Source organism: Dryobates pubescens, chromosome 13 (genome assembly GCF_014839835.1).
Source record: "Dryobates pubescens isolate bDryPub1 chromosome 13, bDryPub1.pri, whole genome shotgun sequence".
NCBI lineage: Eukaryota > Metazoa > Chordata > Aves > Piciformes > Picidae > Dryobates > Dryobates pubescens.
This window is the reverse complement of record NC_071624.1, coordinates 22,794,321-22,816,717: the sequence shown is the minus strand read 5'-3', so window position 1 is coordinate 22,816,717 and position 22,397 is coordinate 22,794,321. Positions and strand designations below refer to the sequence as shown.

The 22,397-nt window shown below is 50.7% G+C and overlaps 1 protein-coding gene across 1 annotated transcript; it reads right to left on the bottom strand.

The window, feature by feature from the left end:
- Positions 1-680: 680 nt before the first annotated feature.
- LOC104300257 (SPNS lysolipid transporter 3, sphingosine-1-phosphate (putative)) lies at positions 681-21,973 on the bottom strand. The gene is made up of 11 exons (XM_054166977.1): positions 21,763-21,973; positions 15,073-15,138; positions 14,197-14,333; positions 12,082-12,233; positions 10,198-10,264; positions 8,149-8,339; positions 6,558-6,710; positions 5,075-5,264; positions 3,495-3,560; positions 2,311-2,409; positions 681-848 (listed from the first exon to the last, which is right to left on the bottom strand). Exons 1-11 carry the CDS (start codon positions 21,971-21,973, stop codon positions 681-683), a joined length of 1,500 nt encoding a protein of 499 aa, XP_054022952.1.
- Between the last annotated feature and the right edge of the window lie 424 nt (positions 21,974-22,397).

Sequence of the window (22,397 nt, the reverse complement as noted above, 5' to 3'; positions counted from 1 at the left end):
CAACTTCTTCCTCACAGCCAATCTCAATCTCCCCACTTCTAGTTTTGCTCCATCCCCCCCCAGTCCTATCCCTCCCTGACACCCTCAAAAGTCCCTCCCCAGCTTTCCTGGAGCCCCCTGCAGATCCTGGAAGGCCACAATTAGGTCTCCTCAGAGCCTGCTGTTCTCCAGACTGAACAGCCTGATGCCAGTCATAAAATGTTGGAAGAGACCTTATAGATCATCCAGTTCCAACCCCCCTGCCATGGGCAGGGACACCTCAGGTTGCTCAAAGGCTCATCCAGCCTGGCCTTAAGAACCTCCAGGGATGAGGCATCCACAACTTCTCTGGCCAACCTGTTCCAGTGTCTCACCACCCTCAGAGTAAAGAATCTCTTCCTAATGCCCAACCTAAACCTACCCTGCTCTGGTTTCAAACCCTTGCCCCTGTGCTACATGCACTTGAAGGTGTCCCTAACAGCAGTCCCCTGATCCTTGTGCCTTCTGTGGTCTCTTTCTCTCAGTGCAGGAGGTTTGTTTGATCTGAGACTTTATGTTTTTACAGACACCAGGGGGGTGGTGGTTGGGGGTGGGGAAGGTGGGGAGAGGGGGCAGCCCTCTGTGTTTTACCTTCACAGAGCTGAGGGCAGGGCTGGTTTAAACAGGAGAGGTTTACAATGTCCTTAGGATACAGAGGAGCCTCAAAGTCTCTCTGCTTCTTTACGATCTTCCTCGATGTAGAAAGATGTCAGGAAGAAGAAACCTCCTCCACAGACCCCCAGGAAAGCACAGAGGATGAAGCTGTACTGCATGCTCCAGAAGCTCCACTGGACCGAGGGAGCGTGCCTGGCCTGGATGGCGCTGGAGATCTAGGGAGGGAAGGAAGCAGGCATGAAGCTGGGCTACCATCCTCATCCTCTCTAGGCGTCATCTAGTGATCACCTTGCTCAAGCAGACCTCACTTTAAAAGAGTCATAGGATCAAATTCCAGCCAGGACTGCAAAAGGGAGCATTCCAAGGAGCAATAAAGCCACCCTGAGGGGCACCTGCAAGCCAAAGACCCAGAGCAAACCCCTGAGAACAGAGAGGTGGGCAAGGCTCAGTGACAGTCCAGGAAGAGACTGAGGTGGAATGGAAGGGAATGGAATGGAATGGGATAGAATAGGATAGCATAGGATAGGATAGGATAGGATAGGATAGGATAGGATAGGATAGAATAGAATAGAATAGAATAGAGTAGAATTAACCAGGTTGGAAGAGACCTTCGAGATCATCAAGTCCAACCTATCACCCAGCACCATCTGATCAACTAAACCATGGCACCCAGCACCCCATCCAGGCTCTTCTTGAACACCTCCAGAGACAGGGACTCCACCACCTCCCTGGGCAGCACATTCCAAGGGCCAATCTCTCTCTCAGTGAAGAACTTTCTCCTCACCTCCAGCCTAAACCTCCCCTGGCACAGCTTGAGACTGTGTCCTCTTCTGGTGCTGGGTGCCTGGGAGAAGAGCCCAACCCCCACCTGGCTCCAACCTCCCTTCAGGGAGTTGGAGAGAGCTGGGATTCAAAGATGCATAGAAAACCCTCTCTGCAGTCCAGGGCCAATGCCATGGACCTGAGGAGTTCCTGCTATGGGGCCAGGAAATGTTTGCAATCCTGTGAGTGACCAGAGGGAGTCTGTCTGTCTGTCTGGGGTGAGGGGGTGTCTGTCTGTCTGGAGTGGGTGAGTGTCTGTGTGTCCATCTGTCCAGCGTGAGTGAGTGTGAGTCTGTCTGTCCAGGGTGAGTGTCTGTCCATGTGTCCAGGGTGAGTGAGTGTGAGTCTGTCTGTCCAGGGTGAGTGTCTGTCCATCTGTCCAGGGTGAGTGAATGTGAGTCTGTCTGTCTGTCCAGGGTGAGTGAGTGTCTGTCTGTCTGTCTATTTGGGGTGAGTGAGTGTCTGTCTGTCCATCTGGGGTGAGTCAGTGTCTGTCTGCCTGCCCGGGGTGAGTCAGTGTCTGTCTGCCTGCCCGGGGTGAGTGAGTGTCTGTCTGCCTGTCTATTTGGGGTGAGTGAGTGTCTGTCTGCCTGTCTATTTGGGGTGAGTGAGTGTCTGTCTGCCTGTCTATTTGGGGTGAGTGAGTGTCTGTCTGCCTGGGGTGAGTGAGTGTCTGTCTGCCTGTCTATTTGGGGTGAGTGAGTGTCTGTCTGCCTGTCTATTTGGGGTGAGTGTCTGTCTGTCTGTCTATTTGGGGTGAGTGAGTGTCTGTCTGTCCGGGGTGAGTGTCTGCCTGCCTGCCCGGGTGTGTGTCCCTCCCCCTACAGAAGCTCACCCAGCAGAGCAGCCACTTACAGTCCCGATGAGGTAGGGGCTGCCTGCATCTCCCAGCAGGTGGCTCACCAGGATCTGCAGGGCAATGGCTGTTGACTGTCGCCGCGGTGTCACAACATACTGAAACAGAACACAGCCCAGGAGAGCCTGGGTGTCATCAGAGGAGCCTCATCAGTGGGCAGCTACTTGTACAACATCCTGGGGAGAGGAATATGTTCATTTTTCACAGAGTCCCAGCATGGTGGGGCTGGAAGGGACCTCTGCAGCTCACTCAAGTCCAACCCCCCCTGCTAAAGCAGGGCACCCACAGCAGCTTGCCCAGGATCACAACAGCCAGCTGGGTTTGGAAGCTCTCCACACAAGGACACTCCACAACCTCTCTGGGCAGCCTGCTCCAGGGCTCCAGCACCCTCACAACAACAAAGTTTCCCCTGACATTCAGATGGAACATCCTGGGCTCCAGAGTTTGGCCCCTTGCCCCTTGGCCTGTCCCTGGGCACCACTGACAAGCGTCTGGCCCCAGCCTCTTGCCCCCCACAGCTCCTTTAGCTCTTGCTGAGCACTGCTCAGAGCCCCCTCTGGGGCTGCTCTTCTCCAGCCTCAACATCCCCAGACTTTTGCTCCTCACAGAGCTGCTCCAGGTCCCTCAGCAGCATTGCAGCCTCCCCTGGACTCCCTGTCCCTTCCTTCCTGCCCCCCAGCCCTCAGATACTGATAGGCATTGATCAGATCCCTCTCAGTCTTCTCCTCTCCAAATTGAACAGCCCCAGGGCTCTCAGCCTCTCCTCCCCAGGCAGTGCTGCAGTCCCTTCAGCATCTTTGCTGCCCTCCCTTGGACTCACCCCAGCAGATCCCTGTCCCTCCTCAACTGGGGAGCCCAGAACTGGCTCCAGTAGTGCAGCTGTGGCCTGACCAGAGCAGAGTGGAGAGGGAGGAGGACCTCCTGTGTTACAGGAGTGCCTGGCACTATTTTATGTACATATTATCTCTGTTATTTCATTGTCAGAGGCAGCCTCACACAGCAGTGAGCTCTGGCACCCAGTTTCATCCCTGCCATTAGCAGGGTGCCAAGAGGGCCATTCTTAGTAAGCTTCTAGAAGCTGAAGATCCTTCTGGCCACCAAGACACAGCTTCTCAACAATATTATGTTGAAAACACAAAGCTGACCCCCCCCAAATGAGGAAACATAGATCCCAAGCACTTACCAGCAGGATGTCTGTCACAACAGCCCAGTTGACAGATAAAAACAGCTCCCCAAATGCAAGAAAGATCTGCAAAAGAGAAGCAAGCAGAGACTAGAGGCCACTGCCCCAACCTTCCTCACCCTGCAAGCATAGAATCAGTGAGGTTGGAAGAGACCTCAGAGATCATCAAGTCCAAGCTGTCACCCAACACCTCCTGACAACTAAACCATGGCTCCAAGTGCCACATCCAAGCCCCTCTGGAACACCTCCAGGGATGGGGACTCCACCACCTCCCTGGGCAGCACATCCCAATGGCTAACAACTCTCTCTGGAAAGAAATTTCTCCTCACCTCCAGCCTAAACCTCCCCTGGCACAGCTTGAGACTGTGTCCTCTTGTTCTGGTGCTGGGTGCCTGGCAGAAGAGACCAACCCCCACCTGGCTACAACCTCCCTTCAGGGAGTTGCAGAGAGCAAGAAGGTCTCCCCTGAGCCTCCTCTTCTGCAGGCTAAGCAACCCCAGCTCCCTCAGCCTCTCCTCACAGGGCTGTGCTCCAGACCCCTCCCCAGCTTTCTTGCCCTTCTCTGGACACCTTCAAGTCTCTCAATGTCCTTCTTGAACTGAGGAGCCCAGAACTGGACACAGGACTCCAGGTGTGGCCTCAGCAGTGCTGAGCACAGGGCACAAGGACTTCCCTGCTCCTGCTGGCCACACTCTTCCTGCTGCAGGCCAGGATGCCATTGGCCTTCTTGGCTGCCTGGGCACACTGCTGGCTCATGTTCAGCTGCTGTCAACCACTACCCACAGGTTCCTTCCTGCCTGGCTGCTCTCCAACCAGATGGAGATGAAGGCAGGCTGTTCTAATCCACACACAGCTACTTAGGGATGAAACATCTCTCTCTGTGCTTACTGACACTCATTGCAGCATGAAAGATTGGGGGGGGGGAATGAAGCAGGGAAGGTGGATGGGGGGCAGCAGGGAAGGTGGATGGGGGGCAGCAGGGAAGGTGGATGGGGGGGAAGCAGGGAAGGTGGATGGGGGGAAGCAGGGAAGGTGGATGGGGGGAAGCAGGGAAGGTGGATGGGGGGAAGCAGGGAAGGTGGATGGGGGGCAGCAGGGTGGGTGGATGGGGGGAAGCAGGGAAGGTGGATGGGGGGAAGCAGGGAAGGTGGATGGGGGGCAGCAGGGAAGGTGGATGGGGGGAAGCAGGGAAGGTGGATGGGGGAAGCAGGGAAGGTGGATGGGGGGCAGCAGGGTGGGTGGATGGGGGGAAGCAGGGAAGGTGGATGGGGGGAAGCAGGGAAGGTGGATGGGGGGCAGCAGGGAAGGTGGATGGGGGAAGCAGGGAAGGTGGATGGGGGAAGCAGGGAAGGTGGATGGGGGGCAGCAGGGAAGGTGGATGGGGGGCAGCAGGGAAGGTGGATGGGGGCAGCAGGGAAGGTGGATGGGGGGCAGCAGCATGCTCAGTGCTTGGCTTGCAGACCAGCCCATTCCAAGCCACTGCAAGCCCTTAGTGGTCCAGGAGATGGCAGAGAATTCCACAAAGCCACCTTTCTCCTCCCCCTTCCCTGCCTCCCCAGCAGACATTCGTTGGCACTTACAAACGTGGACAGGATGCTTGTCTGGGCCACCATCAGGGCTATGTAGAGGCACAGAGCAGAAATGAACATGCTTGCAGCACAGATCAGAGGATCAGCCTTGTTGTTGACCTTTCTTAATCTCCTGGCAGCTTCTGCCCCAGCAATGACTCCCAAGATACCTGTCCCAATGGTGATGCCTCCAAATATTAGGCTGGTGACAGAGCAAAGGATTCAGTTGAGCACAAGGAAAAGAAAAAATGAGCATTAGCCAACACCTTTAGTTTCAGAGGAATCTCTAATGAGGAACTGACTTGAGCTAACCCTCCCAGCTCCCTCTAAATGTGTTTAATCCCAAGCCTCACTTGAGGCTGTGTCCAGTTCTGGACTTAAGAAGGACACTGAGAGACTTGAAGGTGTCCAGAGAAGGGCAACAAAGCTGGGGAGGGGTCTGGAGCACAGCCCTGTGAGGAGAGGCTGAGGGACCTGGGGTTGCTTAGCCTGCAGAAGAGGAGGCTCAGGGGAGACCTTCTTGCTCTCTCCAACTGCCTGAAGGGAGGTTGTAGCCAGGTGGGGGTTGGTCTCTTCTCTCTAGCAAGCAGCACCAGAACAAGAGGACACAGTCTCAAGCTGTGCCAGGGTAGGTTCAGGCTGCAGGTGAGGAAGAAATTCTTCCCAGCAAGGGAGATTGGCCCTTGGGATGTGCTGCCCAGGGAGGTGGTGGAGTCCCCATCCCTGGAGGTGTTCAAGAGGGGATTGGATGTGGCACTTGGAGCCATGGTTTAGTTGTCAGGAGGTGCTGGGTGACAGGTTGGACTTGATGATCTCTGAGGTCTTTTCCAATCTTATTGATTCTATGATTCTAAGCTATCCCTCTGCCACTGAGGCTCTACAGCAGGTGGTGTGCAGCCAAGCTCAAAGAGGACTCAGATGGGTTTGGAATCTCTCCAGAGGAGACTCCACAGCCTCTCTGGGCAGCCTGCTCCAGGGCTCTGGCACCCTCACAGCAGAGAACTTTCTCCTCCTGTTGAGGTGGAGTCTCCTGTGCTGGAGTATATTCATTCCTTCTCATCCTATCCCAGGGTGGAGCTGAGCAGAGCCTGTCCCCTCCCTCTTGACCCTCAGCCCTCAGATATTGATAGACATTTATTAAATCCCCTCTCAGACCTGCTCCAGGTCCCTCAGCAGCTTTGCAGCCTCCCCTGGACTCCCTGTCCCTTCCTTCCTGACACTCAGCCCTCAGATATTGATAGATATTGATCAGATCCCTCTCAGGCTTCTCCTCTCCAGCCTGAACAGCCCCAGGGCTCTCAGCCTCTCCTCCCCAGGCAGTGCTGCAGTCCCTTCAGCATCCTTGCAGCCCTCCCTTAGACTCTCTCCAGCAGATCCCTGTCCCTCCTGAACTGGGGAGCCCAGAACTGGCTGCAATATTCCCCTTTGGAAACAAACTGTGCCTTGGCACCCTGCAGTGTTTCCAGGTGTGCTTCCAGACTCCTGTGCACCTCACCTGTTAGATGAATTGCATGTCTCTTGGAGGCATGGTGATACAAGGCCCTGGACAACCTGAGCCCTGTAAAGAAACAGTGGTACCCACATTCCCAGGGCTCCAGTAACAAAGGCCATGGCAGTCAGACCCAGTGAGGACCAGACAAAACTCCAGCTGGAAGAGAAAGAAATGAGAGACACTGGGAAGAGCAGGGTGTGAGGGGAAAGGCAAAGGCTCCTGCAGTACCACACAATGGCTCAGGCTGGAAGGGACCTCAGAGACCATCCACCTCAGGCTCCCCTCCATGGGCAGGAACACATCTCCACTAGGCTTTGTTGCCCATTTAATCTGGCCTTGAACCCCTCCAGGGAGGGAGCACCCACAGCCTCTCTGGGCAACCTGTTCCAGAGCCTCACCACCTTCATACTGAAGGTACTGACTCCAGTCTAACCCTGCTCTGCCTCAGCTTCAAACCATTCCCCCTTGCCCTGTCCCTCAACACCTTGATGAAAAGTCCCTCTGCAGCCTTCCTGCAGGCTCCCTTCAGCTCTGAGGTTCCCCTGGAGCCCTCTCTTCTCCAGGCTGAGCACCCCCAGCTCCCTCAGCCTGGCCTCATAGCAGAGGTGCTCCAAACTTTGCATCATCTTTGTGGCCTCCTCTGGACTCACTCCAGCAGCTCTGTGTTCTTCTTTTGCTGAGAACCCCAGAGCTGCAGGCAGTGTTCTAGGTGGGGTCTCAGCAGAGCAGAGGAAAGGGCCAGAATCCCCTCTCTTGCCCTGCTGGCCACACTCCTCTGGATGAAGCCCAGGACCCTGCTTGGGCAGAGGCATTGGACTAGATGCTCTCAGAGGTCCCTTCCAACCCCTGACATCCTGTGACCCTGCTTGGGCAGAGGGATTGGACCAGATGCTCTCAGAGGTCCCTTCCAACCCCTACCATGCCAGGACTATCTGCCAGCCATCAGCTCAGCTGCTCAAATCACACATACAATTACTTCAGGAACCACACTGGGCTCCTACAGACCTGACCTCTTGTATCAGAGCCAGAGCAGGCTCACAAATACCAGCTGAAGACTGCCTGAGATGCTGACCCAGCCTTGCTCAGGCACTAAGAATCCCAGGGAGAGCTGCACCTGCAGTGTGCTCTTTCACCCATCCTGCCTGAAACACGAGGGGAGCAGAGCAGGGTTTGGACAGGAGCACACTGCTGTCATATCTGGGCCTCCTTCCCCCTCCTCAAAAGGGGAAGAGAGAAGCAGGAAGGCCTTTTTTTGACCTCTTGTGGAGCACTGCTGTGAAAGGTTTTCATTTGTGGGGGAGGGGAAGAGAGGGGAAGGGAAGGTTTGGGAAGGTTTGGGAAGGGAAGGTTTGGGAAGGGAAGGGAATTAATCAGGTTGGAAAAGACCTCAGAGATCATCCAGTCCAACCTCTCACCCAACACCATCTGATCAACTAAACCTTGGCACCAAGTGCCTCATCCAGGCTCTTCCTAAACACCTCTAGGGATGGGGACTCCACCACCTCCCTGGGCAGCACATCCCAATGGCCAATCTCTCTCATCATGGAGTGGTCATTCTTCAATGGAGGCAACTCCTGGTGCTGAAGTCACTTACTTCTTGGCCAGTGCTAGGACATCTTGGCACCAAGTAGCCTTGGCAGCTCTCTGCTCTCCTGGCTTCTCGGCTTTCACTCGTATCGTGCCGGAGATGCTGAGTGCTCTGTGGAATGCTGTCCTTCTCTGGGTCCTGTGAGGGACCAGGAGAATCAGAAGAACCAGTGCTAGACCTCCCATGCAAGGAGTTATCTGGAGACACAAGGTTGGTTAGATCAAGGAGAGCTTCCCCCCCCGCTTTTTTTATTCTTCTAGTGGAAACCAAAATCACAGCAATTCAAAGCGGTGTTGGGAATCTAGGGGAGCCCTGCAGAGCTGCTCAGACACAGGCTGCCAGGATGGTAGGGGTTGGAAGGGAGCTCTGAAGATCTTCCAGTCCAACCCCCCTGCCAGAGCAGGAGCAGAGAATCCAGCACAGGTCACACAGGAACACATCCAGATGGGGCTGCAAAGGCTCCAGAGAAGGAGACTCCACAACCTCTCTGGGCAGCCTGCTCCAGGGCTCTGGGAGCCTCACAGGGAAGAAGTTCCTCCTCATGGTGAGGTGGAACCTCCTGGGCTGCAGTTTCCATCCATTGGCCCTTGTCCTATCCCAGGGAGCAAGTGAGCAGAGCCTGTCCCCTCCCTCCTGACCCCCAGCCCTCAGCTATTGATAGACATTGATCAGATCCCCTCTCTGTCTTCTCTTCTCCAGACTGAACAGCCCCAGGGCTCTCAGCCTCTCCTCCCCAGGCAGTGCTGCAGTCCCTTCAGCATCCTTGGAGCCCTCCCTTGGGCTCTCTCCAGCAGATCCCTGTCCCTTCTGAACTGGGGAGCCCAGAACTGGCTGCAATATTCCAGGTGTGGCCTCACCAGGGCAGAGCAGAGGGCGAGGAGAACCTCCCTGGCTCTGCTGGCCACACTCCTCTGAATGCAGCCCAGGACCCCCTTGGCCTTCTTGGCCACCAGGGCACATTGCTGACCCATGCAGAACTTGTTGTCCACCAGCACTCCCAGATCCCTCTCCTTGGGGCTGCTCTCCAGCAGATCCCCTCCCAGCCTGTGCTGCTGCAGTTCATTCTTCCTGCCCAGCTGCAGGACTCTGCACTTGTCCCTGATGAACCTCATTTGGTTCCTCTGTGCCCAGCTCTCAGCCTGTCCAGGTCTGACTGGATGGCTGCACAGCCTTCAGCTGTCTCAGCCAAGCCTCCCAGCTTGGTGTCATCAGCAAACTTGCTGAGCAGACTCTGCCCCCTCACCAATATCTCTGATGAAGAGGTTGCTGTGCCTGACTTGCTGGTTGCAGGTCAGATGAGTAAATGAGAGTCACTTGGGTGACTTATGGTGACCCTGGGGGGAAGATATTAACCCTTCCCTCCACACCACACAGCTACATCATTGTTCCCTCTGGTTTTGGAGGAGGAAAGCTCTGAGAGGGCTTTGGCCACAAATGGCAGAGTCACTGCTGCAGACATCAGTGTCCTCTGAATGACATCAGATTGCTCTTCCAGCAAACACTTTCCCCCCACTCATCCTGTACCTGGCAGCTAATTTTACAGCTAAGTCAGGAGGGGCTGGCAAGGCAGCTCCACAGCCCAGGTGCTCAGCATGGAGAGGGAGCATGATGACATGAGCAGACACAAGAGGTTTTTCTTCCTCTTGAGACCCTCAAGGAATAGCAGCTGTGACCAACAGCAGCTCAGAAAACAAAGTCTCTTTATTCTCCTGAAGAATTAGACTGCTGCAACCAGGACAAGTCATTCAACCCCCACTTGCCTCTGGTTGAGGAGGTCCTGGGGCACTGACAACCATTCCAAGTGTGCCCTCAGACAGGAGGAACACCAGCCCCTGCCATGGCTGCTGCAGTGTCACCCGTGTGTCTGCTTTTGTTCTGCAAAAGCTAGGCACAAATCTTCCACTTGTCCTGCAGGAGGAGTTCTCCTGACACTACTCAGAGAGCAGGAAGTCCTCCCACTGCTCACCTCTTGGAACACCAGCAACCTAAACCCCGCTGCTGCTTCTGCTTTTACACTGACAGGCCCAGCCCCAGGAGTGCAAGGGAGTAACTCACCCTGAATGCCCAGTGCCAGTCACCTGTGAGCTCTGCCATGCCAGCTGCTAGGACATAACCAAGACCACTGCAAGCAAAAGAGAGGAATAATCAGTAGGCACCAAGGAACTGATGCTGGCTGGAAGGACCCCAGCTGAGGAGAACACAGAGAAGGATGATCTTGAAGGTCTCTTCCAACCTATTCTATTCTATTCTATTCTATTCTATTCTATTCTATTCTATTCTATTCTATTCTATTCTATTCTATTCTATTCTATTCTATTCTATTCTACCCTATTCTATTCTATTCTACCTTACCCTATTCTATTCTATTCTACCCTACCCTATTCTATTCTATCCCATCCCATCCCATCCCATCCCATCCCATCCCATCCCATCCCATCCCATCCCATCCCATCCCATTCTCCAGACTGAACACCCCCAGGGCTCTCAGCCTCTCCTCCCCAGGCAGTGCTGCAGTCCCTTCAGCATCCTTGCAGCCCTCCCTTGGACTCTCTCCAGCAGATCCCTGTCCCTCCTGAACTGGGGAGCCCAGAGCTGGACGCAATATTCCAGGTGTGGTCTCACCAGGGCAGAGTAGAGGGGGAGGAGAACCTCCCTGGCTCTGCTGGCCACACTCCTCTGAATGCCCCCCAGGACTCCATTGACCTTCTTGGCCCCCAGGGCACATTGCTGACCCATGCAGAACTTGTTGTCCACCAGCACTCCCAGGTACTTCTCCCCATGGCTAAACCAAACCAACCCTCATGGTCAGAGAATCATAGAATCAATAAGGTTGGAAAAGACCTCAGGGATCATCAAGTCCAACCTGGCACCCAACACTTCTTGACCAACTAAACCATGGCACCAAGTGCCACAACCAATCCCCTCTTGAACACCTCCAGGGATGGGGACTCCACCACCTCCCTGGGCAGCACATCCCAATGGCCAATTACACTTTCTATGAAGAACTTTCTCCTCACTTCCAGTCTAAACTTCCCCTGGCACAGTTTGAGATTGTGTCCTCTTGTTCTGAAGCTTACCCAGTTCTAGTTAAACATTCTAAGCAAGAGACAAATCCTTTTGTGAGAGCCAATGCAGATACACCTCAACATTTCCAGACAAGGCTCAGGGTGTTCTGGAATCTTGTGTCCAGTTCTGGGCCCCTCAGTTGAAGAAGGACCTCAGGGAACTGCTTGAAAGAGTCCAGCACAGAGCCACAATGATGTTGAAGGGAGTGGAAGATCTTCCTGATGAGGAGAGCCTGAGGGAGCTGAGGGCTCTGTAGCTTGGAGAGGAGGAGCCTGAGGGTGACCTCATTGCTGTTGCTAAAGCTGTGCAGGGTGAGTGCCCAGAGGCTGGAGCCAGGCTCTGCTGGGGGATGCCCAATGTCAGCACAAGGGGCAGTGGTGGAAGCTGAGGCAGAGGAAGTGCCATGGAAACAGGAGGAAGAATGATTTCCCTGGGAGGGTGCCAGAGCCCTGGAGCAGGCTGCCCAGGGGGGTTGTGGAGTCTTGCTTCTCTGGAGATATTCCAACCCCACCTGGATGTGTTCCTGTGTGCCCTGCTCTAGGTGCCCCTGCTCTGGCAGGGGGGTTGGACTGGATGAGCTTTTGAGCTCCCTTCCAGCCCCTCACACTCTGTGAGTGTGTGACACAAGGAGCCACCAGCAGCCTGACTCCTGCCTGGGAGGAGATGAGGCTTGGTGTGCATGAACATTGCTGTGATTACTAAGAGCAGCAAATCCACAGGGCTGCAGCAGCCTCCCAGCCAGAGTGCATCACTGTGTGGTTCCCACTGCCAGGTTTCTCTCTCTCCTGCCACCCATGAGCATTCTGGGGTTCTGCATTGTGAACTGCAGCCCTGGGCAGACAGAGTGTCAAAAGGTGGGGGAGGAAAACCAACCTGCCCACGGGGATGAAGATGTAGAAGATGGACAACATTGTGGTCCTCTGTCCTTCCTCAAAGAGGTCTGCAATCATGGTGGGTGCTACTGTGGAGTAACTGGCAGTGCCAATGCCAACCAGCCCTCGGGAAAGAAAGAATATCCAGGAGTACTGCAGGCAAAAGACAGATTATAGTCTGGGGTGGGGTGAAATTTCCCTCCCCCCAACACCCCCCCAGTGTCAACTTTGCCAGCCCAGCCCTGCTGGAAGCAAATGAAAGCTGTGTCTGCAGGCAAAACTACAGTCTACAATGGCATGCAATGGATGTGAGCCAAATATCCAGGAGCTACAATAGTCACAGGGATTCACAGTTAACAACCAGCACAAGAACCCCCAGGCTGGTCAAGGACCAGGGGAAGATCCTAGCTTTCATTTTCATGGAATCATAAAATCACAGAATCAGTAAGGTTGGAAAAGACCTCAGGGATCATCAAGTCCAACCTCTCACCCAACACCTCCTGACAACTAAACCATGGCACCAAGTGCCACATCCAGGCTCTTCCTAAACACCTCCAGGGATGGGGACTCCACCACCTCCCTGGGCAGCACATTCCCATGGCCAGTCTCTCTTTCTGGGGAGAATTTCTTCCTAACATCCAGGCTGAACCTCCCCTGGCACAGCTTGAGACTGTGTCCTCTTGTTCTGGGGCTGGTTGCCCGAGAGAAGACACCAAATCCCTCCTGGCTACAACCTCCCTTCAGGGAGTTGCAGAGAGCAAGAAGGTCTCCCCTGAGCCTCCTCTTCTGCAGGCTAAGCAACCCCAGCTCCCTCAGCCCCTCCTCACAGGGCTGTGCTCCAGACCCCTCCCCAGCTTTGTTGCCCTTCTCTGGACACCTTCAAGTCTCTCAATGTCCTTCTTGAACTGAGGAGCCCAGAACTGGACACAGGACTCAAGGTGTGGCCTCAGCAGTGCTGAGCACAGGGCACAATGACTTCCCTGCTCCTGCTGGCCACACTCTTCCTGATGCAGGCCTGGATGCCCTTGGCCTTCTTGGCCACCTGGGCACACTGCTGGCTCATGTTCAGCTTAGTATCAACCACTACCCCCAGGTCCCTTTCTGTCTGGCTGCTCTCAGCCACTCTGACCCCAGCCTGTAGCACTGCCTGGGGTTGTTGTGGCCAAAGTGCAGCACCTGGCACTTGGACTTGTTGAATGCCATCCTGTTGGCCTCTGCCCATCTGACCAGCCTGGCAAGGTCCCTCTGTCCCCCAACCCCATCCCCCTGTACAAAAGAAGGGAGAAAGGAGCAGAGGATTGTTAATACTAAAACAATCCATGGTTTAGTTGATCAGATGGTGTTGGGTGATAGGTTGGACTTTGTGATCTTAAAGGTCTTTTCCAACCTGGTCTGGTCTATTCTATTCTATTCTATTCTATTCTATTCTATTCTATTCTATTCTATTCTATTCTATTCTATTCTATTCTATTCTATCCCATTCCATTCCATTCCATTCCATTCCATTCCATTCTATTCTATTCTATTCTATCCCATTCCATTCCATTCCATTCCATTCTATTCCATTCCATTCCTTCCTAATGTGCTCAGGGAAGGAATTTATCAACTCCTGGAGAGGGTTCAGCAGAGGGCTACCAGGATGATCAGGGGACTGGTGCACTGCCTGGTGAGGAAAGGCTGAGGGACCTGGGGCTGTTTAGCCTGGAAAAGAGAAGACTGAGAGGGGATTTAATAAATGTTTACAAATATCTGGGGGTCAGGAGGGAGGGGACAGGCTCTGCTCACTTGCTCCCTGGGATAGGACAAGGAGTAATGGATGTAAGGTGCAGCACAGGAGGTTACACCTCAACACAAGGAGGAACTTCTTCACTGTGAGGGTCACAGAGCCCTGGAGCAGGCTGCCCAGAGAGGTTGTGGAGTCTCCTTCTCTGGAGCCTTTCCAGCCCTGTCTGGATGTGTTCCTGTGCGACCTGAGCTGGATTGTGTAGTCCTGCTCTGGCAGGGGGGGTGGACTGGATGATCTCTTTGGGTCTTTTCCAAGCCCTGCCATCCTGTGATCCTGCAAGATGCCCAGCACAGATTATTTTCCTAACAGCCTCTAAAGCCAGCAACCTACCAGTTCAGTGAGGAAGGAGCTGCCCAAAGTTACAGCAGACCAGAAGCAAATCCCAGCTGCAAGGATGATCTTCCTGTTGTAGCGGTCGCCGAGGTAGCCAAAGATGGGAGCAGCCAGCATGTAACACAGGATGAAGACTGCAAAACCCAAGCAGGAGCACAACCAGCATCGGTCAGGTTGGTTTCCTTGCACACAGTCCTCCCCCCAGGTTCTTTGGGACCAGAGGATAAAGGCAGGCTGAGTTTGTGGGACTAGTAGGTAGGTGGATGCTTAGGAGAAGCAGCTCTGTGGAGCTCTGGGTCCAGTTCTGGAGCCTCTGTGCCAGGCAGGCTCTGGAGGTGCTGGAAGGTGTCCAGAGAAGGGCCACAAGGAGGAGCAGAGGGCTGGAGCTGCTCTGCTGTGAGGACAGACTGAGGGAGTTGGGGCTGTTCAGTCTGAACAAGAGAAGGCTCTGAGGTGACCTCATTGTGACCTTCCAGGATCTGCAGGGGGCTCCAAGAAAGCTGGGGAGGGACTTTTGAGGGTGTCAGGGAGGGATAGGGCTGGGGGGGATGGAGCAGGACTAGAAATGGGGAGATTGAGATTGGATGTGAGGAAGAAATTCTTAACAGTGAGGGTGGTGAGAGCCTGGCACAGGTTGCCCAGGGAGGTGGTGGAAGCCTCCTGCCTGGAGGTGTTTGCAGCCAGGCTGGATGTGGCTGTGAGCAACCTGCTGCACTGTGAGGTGTCCCCCCTGCCCATGGCAGGGGGGTTAGGACTGGCTGATCCTTGAGGTCCCTTCCAAGCCTGACAATTCTATGATTCTATGCAATGAAGTGAGCAGACTGTGTTCTGGGGACAGGTGCAATGACATCTGGACTGAAGAGCTCTCCTTACCTGTTTGCAGCAGGCCTGTATGCCCGTCGCTGAGCTCAAAGTATTTCTGCACATCTAACAGGATCCCTGCAACAGACACCATGGAATGACAGAGTACCCTGCTCATTCCTTGCCTTTCTGTACAGAATTGCCTCCTAGTCTCCAGTCTCAGTCTCCCCTCTTTCAGCTCAAAGCCATTCTCCCTCATCATGACACTACAGGCTGTGTGAGCTTGCTGCCCAGAAGGCAAATCACATCCCAGGCTTCATGTAAAGATGCATTGCCAGCAGATCCAGAGAGGAGATTCTGCCACTTTGCTCTGCTCTGGTGAGACCTCACCTGGAGTACTCTGTGCAGGTCTGGAGCCCTCAGTATAAGAAGGACATGGACCTGAAGGAGCAGCTCCGAAGGAGGGCCATGAAAATGATCAGGGGGTTGGAGCAGCTCTGCTACAAGGACAGGCTGAGGGAGCTGGGGCTGTTCAGCCTGGAGAAGAGAAGGCTCTGGGGAGAACTAACAGAGACCTTCCAGTACCTGAAGGATGGAGAGAGGCTGTTTGCAAGGGCCTGCAGGGACAGGACCAGGGCAACAGCTTCAAAGTGGAGAAAACCAGATTTAGAATGGGTATCAGGAAGAAGTTCTCTACTATGAGGGTGGTGGAACACTGGAACTGGTTGCCCAGGTAGGTGGTTGAGGCCCTGCCCCTGGAGATATTCCAGGTGAGGCTCAACAAGGCTCTGAGCAACCTGATCTAGTTGGGGATGCCCCTGCTGACTGTGGGGAAGTTGGACTGAATGACCTTTGGAGGTCCCTTCCAACCCAGACCTCATCCCTGGAAGCATTCAAGACCAGGCTGCATGAGGCTTTGAGCAACCTGGGCTAGTGGGAGGTGTCCCTGCCCATGGCAGGGGGATTGGAAGTGGATGAGCTTTAAGGTCCCTTCCAACCCAAACCATGCTGTGGTTCTTTCAGGCAGCTGATTCCCAACACCCACAAACCCTGTTAAGCCAGCAGCTTCAGTTTGGGACTCACAAGTATTTAGAACAATCACAGCTAATATGAGACCTGAAGGAGCAAGTTGACCTTTCACACTGAGCACCATTAAGGTGTTATCCTCTCCACACAACTGCAATAAACTGATCAGTTAAAGCATTGATCTCAATAGCTTGGAACAGGGTGAGAGATCAGAAGGGTTAAAGCCTTGATCTGAACAGCTTGGGGAGAGATCAGAAGGGTTAAAGCCTTGATCTGCAGAGCTTGGTGAGAGATCAGAGCGGGTTAAAGCCTTGATCTGAACAGCTTGGAACAGGGTGAGAGATCAGAAGGGTTAAAGCCTTGATCTGAACAGCTTGGTGAGAGATCAGAAGGGCTAAAGCCTTGATCTGAACAGCTTGGAGAGAGATCAGAAGGGTTAAAGCCCTGATCTGCATAGCTTGGGGAGAGATCAGAAGGGTTAAAGCCTTGATCTGAACAGCTTGGTGAGAGATCAGAAGGGCTAAAGCCCTGATCTGAACATCTTGGAGAGAGATCAGAAGGGTTAAAGCCCTGATCTGCATAGCTTGGGGAGAGATCAGAAGGGTTAAAGCCTTGATCTGAACAGCTTGGGGAGAGATCAGAAGGGTTAAAGCCTTGATCTGAACAGCTTGGGGAGAGATCAGAAGGGCTAAAGCCCTGATCTGAACAGCTTGGGGAGAGATCAGAAGGGCTAAAGCCCTGATCTGAACAGCTTGGTGAGAGATCAGAAGGGTTAAAGCATAGATCTGAAGAGCTCGGTGAGAGGTGAGAGAACAGACGGGTTAAAGCCTTGCTCTGAGTAGCTTGGGGAGAGATCAGAGCGGGCAAAGTCTGTCTGATCACCATTTGAAGACTCAATTCCAGCAGACCACGAAGCAGAAGAGGTTACTGAAGGCAAACTCTGTCAAAGCCTGTGAGCAAAACTGCCCAGAAACCACAGCTTCATAACTGCCAGCAGCTGACTTTACTCAAGCCTCCCCCTCACTTCCCTGTTAACTTCTACTTAGCACAGTGTTCATACACATGGACAGCCCAACCCGAGAGGGCTGACCCCGAGGGCTCTGCAATGCAGCTGTGCTCTAGAAGAGTTTATTGCTGGGGGGTAAACTACAACTGTCAGGTTTCCCCTGCCCCCATCATAGCCCAAGAGGCCACAGAGCTAACTAAAGACTTGTTGAGAGAACAGCTCTGGTGAGAAAAGGCTGAGGGAGGAAGAGGCTGAGGGGAGAGCTCAACTCCCTGCAAGGAGGCTGGAGTGAGGTGGGGGTTGGGCTCTTCTCCCTAGGAACAGGTGAGAGAATGAGAGGAAATGGCCCTGAAATTGTGCCAGGGGAGATTGGGAACAATTTCTTTGCTGCAGGAGTGGTCAGGGATTGGAGCAGGCTGCCCAGGGAGGTGGCGGAGTCCCCATCCCTGGAGGCGTTCAAGAAACCTGCGGCCGTGGCACTTGGGGACAGGGTTTAGTGGCCATGGTGGTGTTGGGTCGATGGTTGGGCTTGATCTTAGAGGTCTTCTCTGACCAAAACAATTCTCTGATTGTATGAAGAAGTGGTGTAGTCACAGGCTGTAATTAAAGCAGATGTTTGATACGTCAAAGGGCTGGAGACCAGCCCCACCACTGCTCTTGAATTCTTACCTCACCCCCAGGACACTGAGTGTGTCTACAAGCAGGCAAGGATTACTCACTCTGTTTTTTAAGGCACTGACCCAATGCCTTACCCTTCTGAACGGTCTAAGTAGTGGCAAACAATCCCTTTGAGTAATTATCAATTCCACATTTAATAACCCATCCCTCTGAGCATGTTAACAAGCAGCCTTTCATAGGCTGCCTTCAAAATCTTAAGCTCTTTGCATGGCCAGGAGCCAAAAAAAAAATAGAATCATAGAATCAACAAGGTTGGAAAAGACCTCAGACAGCAGGTCCAACCTGTCACCCAACACCTCCTGACTACTAAACCATGGCACCAAGTGCCACATCCAATCCCCTCTTGAACACCTCCAGGGATGGGGACTCCACCACCTCCCTGGGCAGCACATCCCAATGTCAAATCTCTCTTGCTGGGAATAACTTCTTCCTAACATCCAGGCTGAACCTCCCCTGGCACAGCTTGAGACTGTGTCCTCTTGTTCTGGTGCTGCTTGCCTGGGAGAAGAGACCAAGCCCCACCTGGCTACAACCTCCCTGCAGGGAGTTGGAGAGAGCAAGAAGGTCTCCCCTGAGCCTCCTCTTCTCCAGGCTAAGCAACCCCAGCTCCCTCAGCCTCTCCTCACAGGGCTGTGCTCCAGACCCCTCCCCAGCTTTCTTGCCCTTCTCTGGACACCTTCCAGCACCTCAACATCTTTCCTAACCTGAGGAGCCCAGAACTGGACACAGCAACTAGATTTGGTTGCTGAAGGCCTCATCCAGCCTGACCTTGAACACCTCCAGGGAGGAGGAATCCACAACCTCTCTGGGCAACCTATTCCAGAGTCTCACCACCCTCATACTGAAGACTTTCTTCCTCAGCTCCATTCTAACCCTGCTCTCCCTTAGCTTCAGACCATTCCCCCTTGGCCTGTCCCTAAACATCCCTATCAAAAGTCCCTCTGCAGCCTTCCTGTAGGCTCCCTTCAGGCATTGGGAGACAGCTCTAAGGTCCCTCCTGGAGTCTTCTCCAGGCTGAACAGCCCCAGCTCCCTCAGCAAGAGGTAACAGTAGGGTTGAAATGAGTTTGCCCAGCACCCTTCAGTCCTGCCTGAAGCAAGCAGGGGGGAAAAGGTTTCCCTTGCTAGTGCAAAATAGCTCAGGAGTGGAAAAAAGCCCCTGACTGCACAGGCAGAAAAGAACCCCCCCCAGTTCCTCACTAATCTCTGGCACCATTCAAAGCCAATTAAGGTCTCAATTGGAGAGGTTTAATTGCTGAACTAATTACTGAACCAACCCTTTTAATACCAATTTTAACACCCATTTTAAACCAACCTTTTAACCCATTTTAAACCCATTTTAAACCAACCTTTTAACCCATTTTAAACCCATTTTAAACCAACCTTTTAACCCATTTTAAACCCATTTTAAACCAACCTTTTAAGCACTTTTTAACCCATTTTAAACCAACCTTTTAACCCATTTTTAACCCATTTTAAACCAACATTTTAATCCTTTTTAACCCATTTTAAACCAACCTTTTAACCCATTTTTAAACCAACCTTTTAACCCATTTTTAACCCATTTAAACCAACCTTTTAACCCATTTTAAACCCATTTTAAACCAACCTTTTAACCCATTTTAAACCCATTTTAAACCAACCTTTTAAGCACTTTTTAACCCATTTTAAACCAACCTTTTAACCCATTTTTAACCCATTTTAAACCAACATTTTAATCCTTTTTAACCCATTTTAAACCAACCTTTTAACCCATTTTTAACCCATTTAAACCAACCTTTTAACCCATTTTAAACCCATTTTAAACCAACCTTTTAACCCATTTTTGACCCATTTTAAACCAACCTTTTAACTCATTTTAAACCAACCTTTTAACCCTTTTTGACCCATTTTAAACCAACCTTTTAACCCATTTTTAAACCAACCTTTTAACCCATTTTTAACCCATTTTAAACCAACCTTTTAACCCTTTTTAACCCATTTTAAACCAACCTTTTAATCCTTTTTAACCCATTTTAAACCAACCTTTTAACCCATTTTTAAACCAACCTTTTAACCCATTTTTAACCCATTTTAAACCAACCTTTTAACCCATTTTAAACCCATTTTAAACCAACCTTTTAACCCATTTTAAACCCATTTTAAACCAACCTTTTAACCACTTTTTAACCCATTTTAAACCAACCTTTTAACCAATTTTTGACCCATTTTAAACCAACCTTTTAACCATTTTTAACCCATGTTTAAACCCAACCTTTTAACCCTTTTTGACCTATTTTAAAACCAACCTTTTAACCCTTTTTAACCCATGTTTAAACCCAACCTTTTAACCCTTTTAAACCCATTTTAAACCAACCTTTTAACCATTTTAAACTTATGTTTAAACCCAAACTTTTAACCATTTTTAACCCATTTTTAACCCAACCTTTTAACAATTTTAATCCATTTTTAAACCAACCTTTTAACCCTTTTTAACCCATTTTTAACCCAACCTTTGAAGCATTTTTAACCAACCTTTAAAGCATTTAAAAACTAATTTTGAAACCAACCTTTTAACCCTTTTCAAACAATTTTTAACCAGCCTTCTAACCCTTTGTAAATCAATTTTAAACCCATTTTTAGCCAACCTTTTAACCATTTTTAACCCCATTTTTAACCAACCTTTTAACCATTTTTAAACTAATTTTAACCCCATTTTTAACCAACCTTTTAACCATCTTCAAACCAATTTTTAAACCCATTTTTAACCAACCTTTTAACCATTTTTAAACCAATTTTTAAACCCATTTTAACCAACCTTTTAACCATTGTTAACCAATTTTAAACCAATTTTAAACCAACCTTTAAACCATTTTAACCAATTTTAACCCCGTTTTTAATCAACCTTTCAACCATTTTTAACCAATTTTAAACCCATTTTTAACCAATTTTTAACCCCCTTTTAATCATTTCTAAACCAATTTTAAACCCATTTTAACCATCCTTTTAACCATCTTTAAACCTATTTTAAACCCATTTTTAACCAACCTTTTAACCATCTTTAAACCTATTTTAAACCCATTTTTAACCAACCTTTTAACCCTTTTTAAACCAATTTTAAACCCATTTTTAACCAACCTTTTAACATTTTTCAAACCAATTTGAAACCCATTTTTAACCAACCTTATAATCATTTTTAACCAATTTTTAACCCCCTTTTTACCATTTCTAAACCAATTTTAAACCCATTTTAACCAACCTTTTAACCATCTTTAAACCCATTTTAAACCCATTTTTAACCAAACTTTTAACCATCTTTAAACCCATTTTTAACCAAACTTTTAACCATCTTTAAGCCCATTTTAAACCCATTTTTAACCAACCTTTTTACCACTTCTAAACCACTTTTAGACCCATTTTTAACCAACCTTTTAACCCTTTGTAAACCAATTTTTAAACCCATTTTTAACCAACCTTTTAACCACTTCAAACCAATTTCAACCCCATTTTTAACCAACAGTTTAACCATTTTAAAACCAATTTTTAAACCCCATTTCTAACCAACATTTTAACCCAATTTTAAAACCAATTTTAAACCCCATTTTTAACCAACCTTTTAACCATTTCTAAACCCATTTTTAACCAACCTTTTAACCATTTCTAAACCAATTTTAAACCCATTTTTAACCAACCTTTTAACCATCTTTAAACCCATTTTTAACCCCATTTTTAACCAACCTTTTAACCATTTTTAAACCCATTTTTAACCAACCTTTTAACCATTTTTAAACCCATTTTTAACCAACCTTTTAACCATTTTTAAACCCATTTTTAACCAACCTTTTAACCATTTTGAAACCAATTTGAAACCAACCTTTTAACCACTTTAAACCAATTTTTAAACCCATTTTTAACCCACCTTTCAACCAATTTAAAATCCATTTTTAACCAACCTTTTAACCATTTTAAACCAAGTTTTCTAACACCTGCAACTCCAGAGCCAACAGATCTGCCCAGAGCTTGAATGTCTTTTCCCTTTCTCCCTTTAGAAGGCTTTAAACAGCAGGCTCTCACCTGGTACAATGAACCAGTCCATGAAATTGATCAGATTGCCATAGCACAGCACAGCAGCTATCAAGTAGTCTCTCTTTGCTGGCCCCTTCCTTGGCCCAGGCGCAGCAGCGCCTTGTCTGACGTGGGTGACAGCAGCGCCATAGATCAGCTCCTCAGGTGGCTGGCACTGCAAGCCTGTGCTCTCCTGTGCACTGGGGTTGGGGCTGTGCATATTCCCCAGGGCAGGGGCAGCAAGTCAGCATAGATGATGAAGTGTTTCCTCAGCACACCAAGCCCCAAGTCAGTTGGGGCTGGGAGGAACTTCAATCACTTGCAGTCATTTCCGGCAAGGGAGCTCAGCCACTCAAAACCGAAGTGAAATGCTCCCTGCAGCAGGAAGAGCCTCGCAAAGGCAGAAGCTGCAGCCCTGGGGTTGCTGCAAAAAGGGCTGAAGTGCTGGGGGGGGAAACATACAAAAGCATCCAAGAAATGAAGTGCACAACTCTTGCAATGATCTCATGTGGTGACGGGCTGGACTCGATGATCTTTGAGGTCTCTTCCAACCTTGGTGATTCTGTGATACCCATAAGCAACGTTCACAACCTTTGCTCAGGTCTCTGCCACTTGCCAGGGCTAAACATAGACTTTCTACAGAA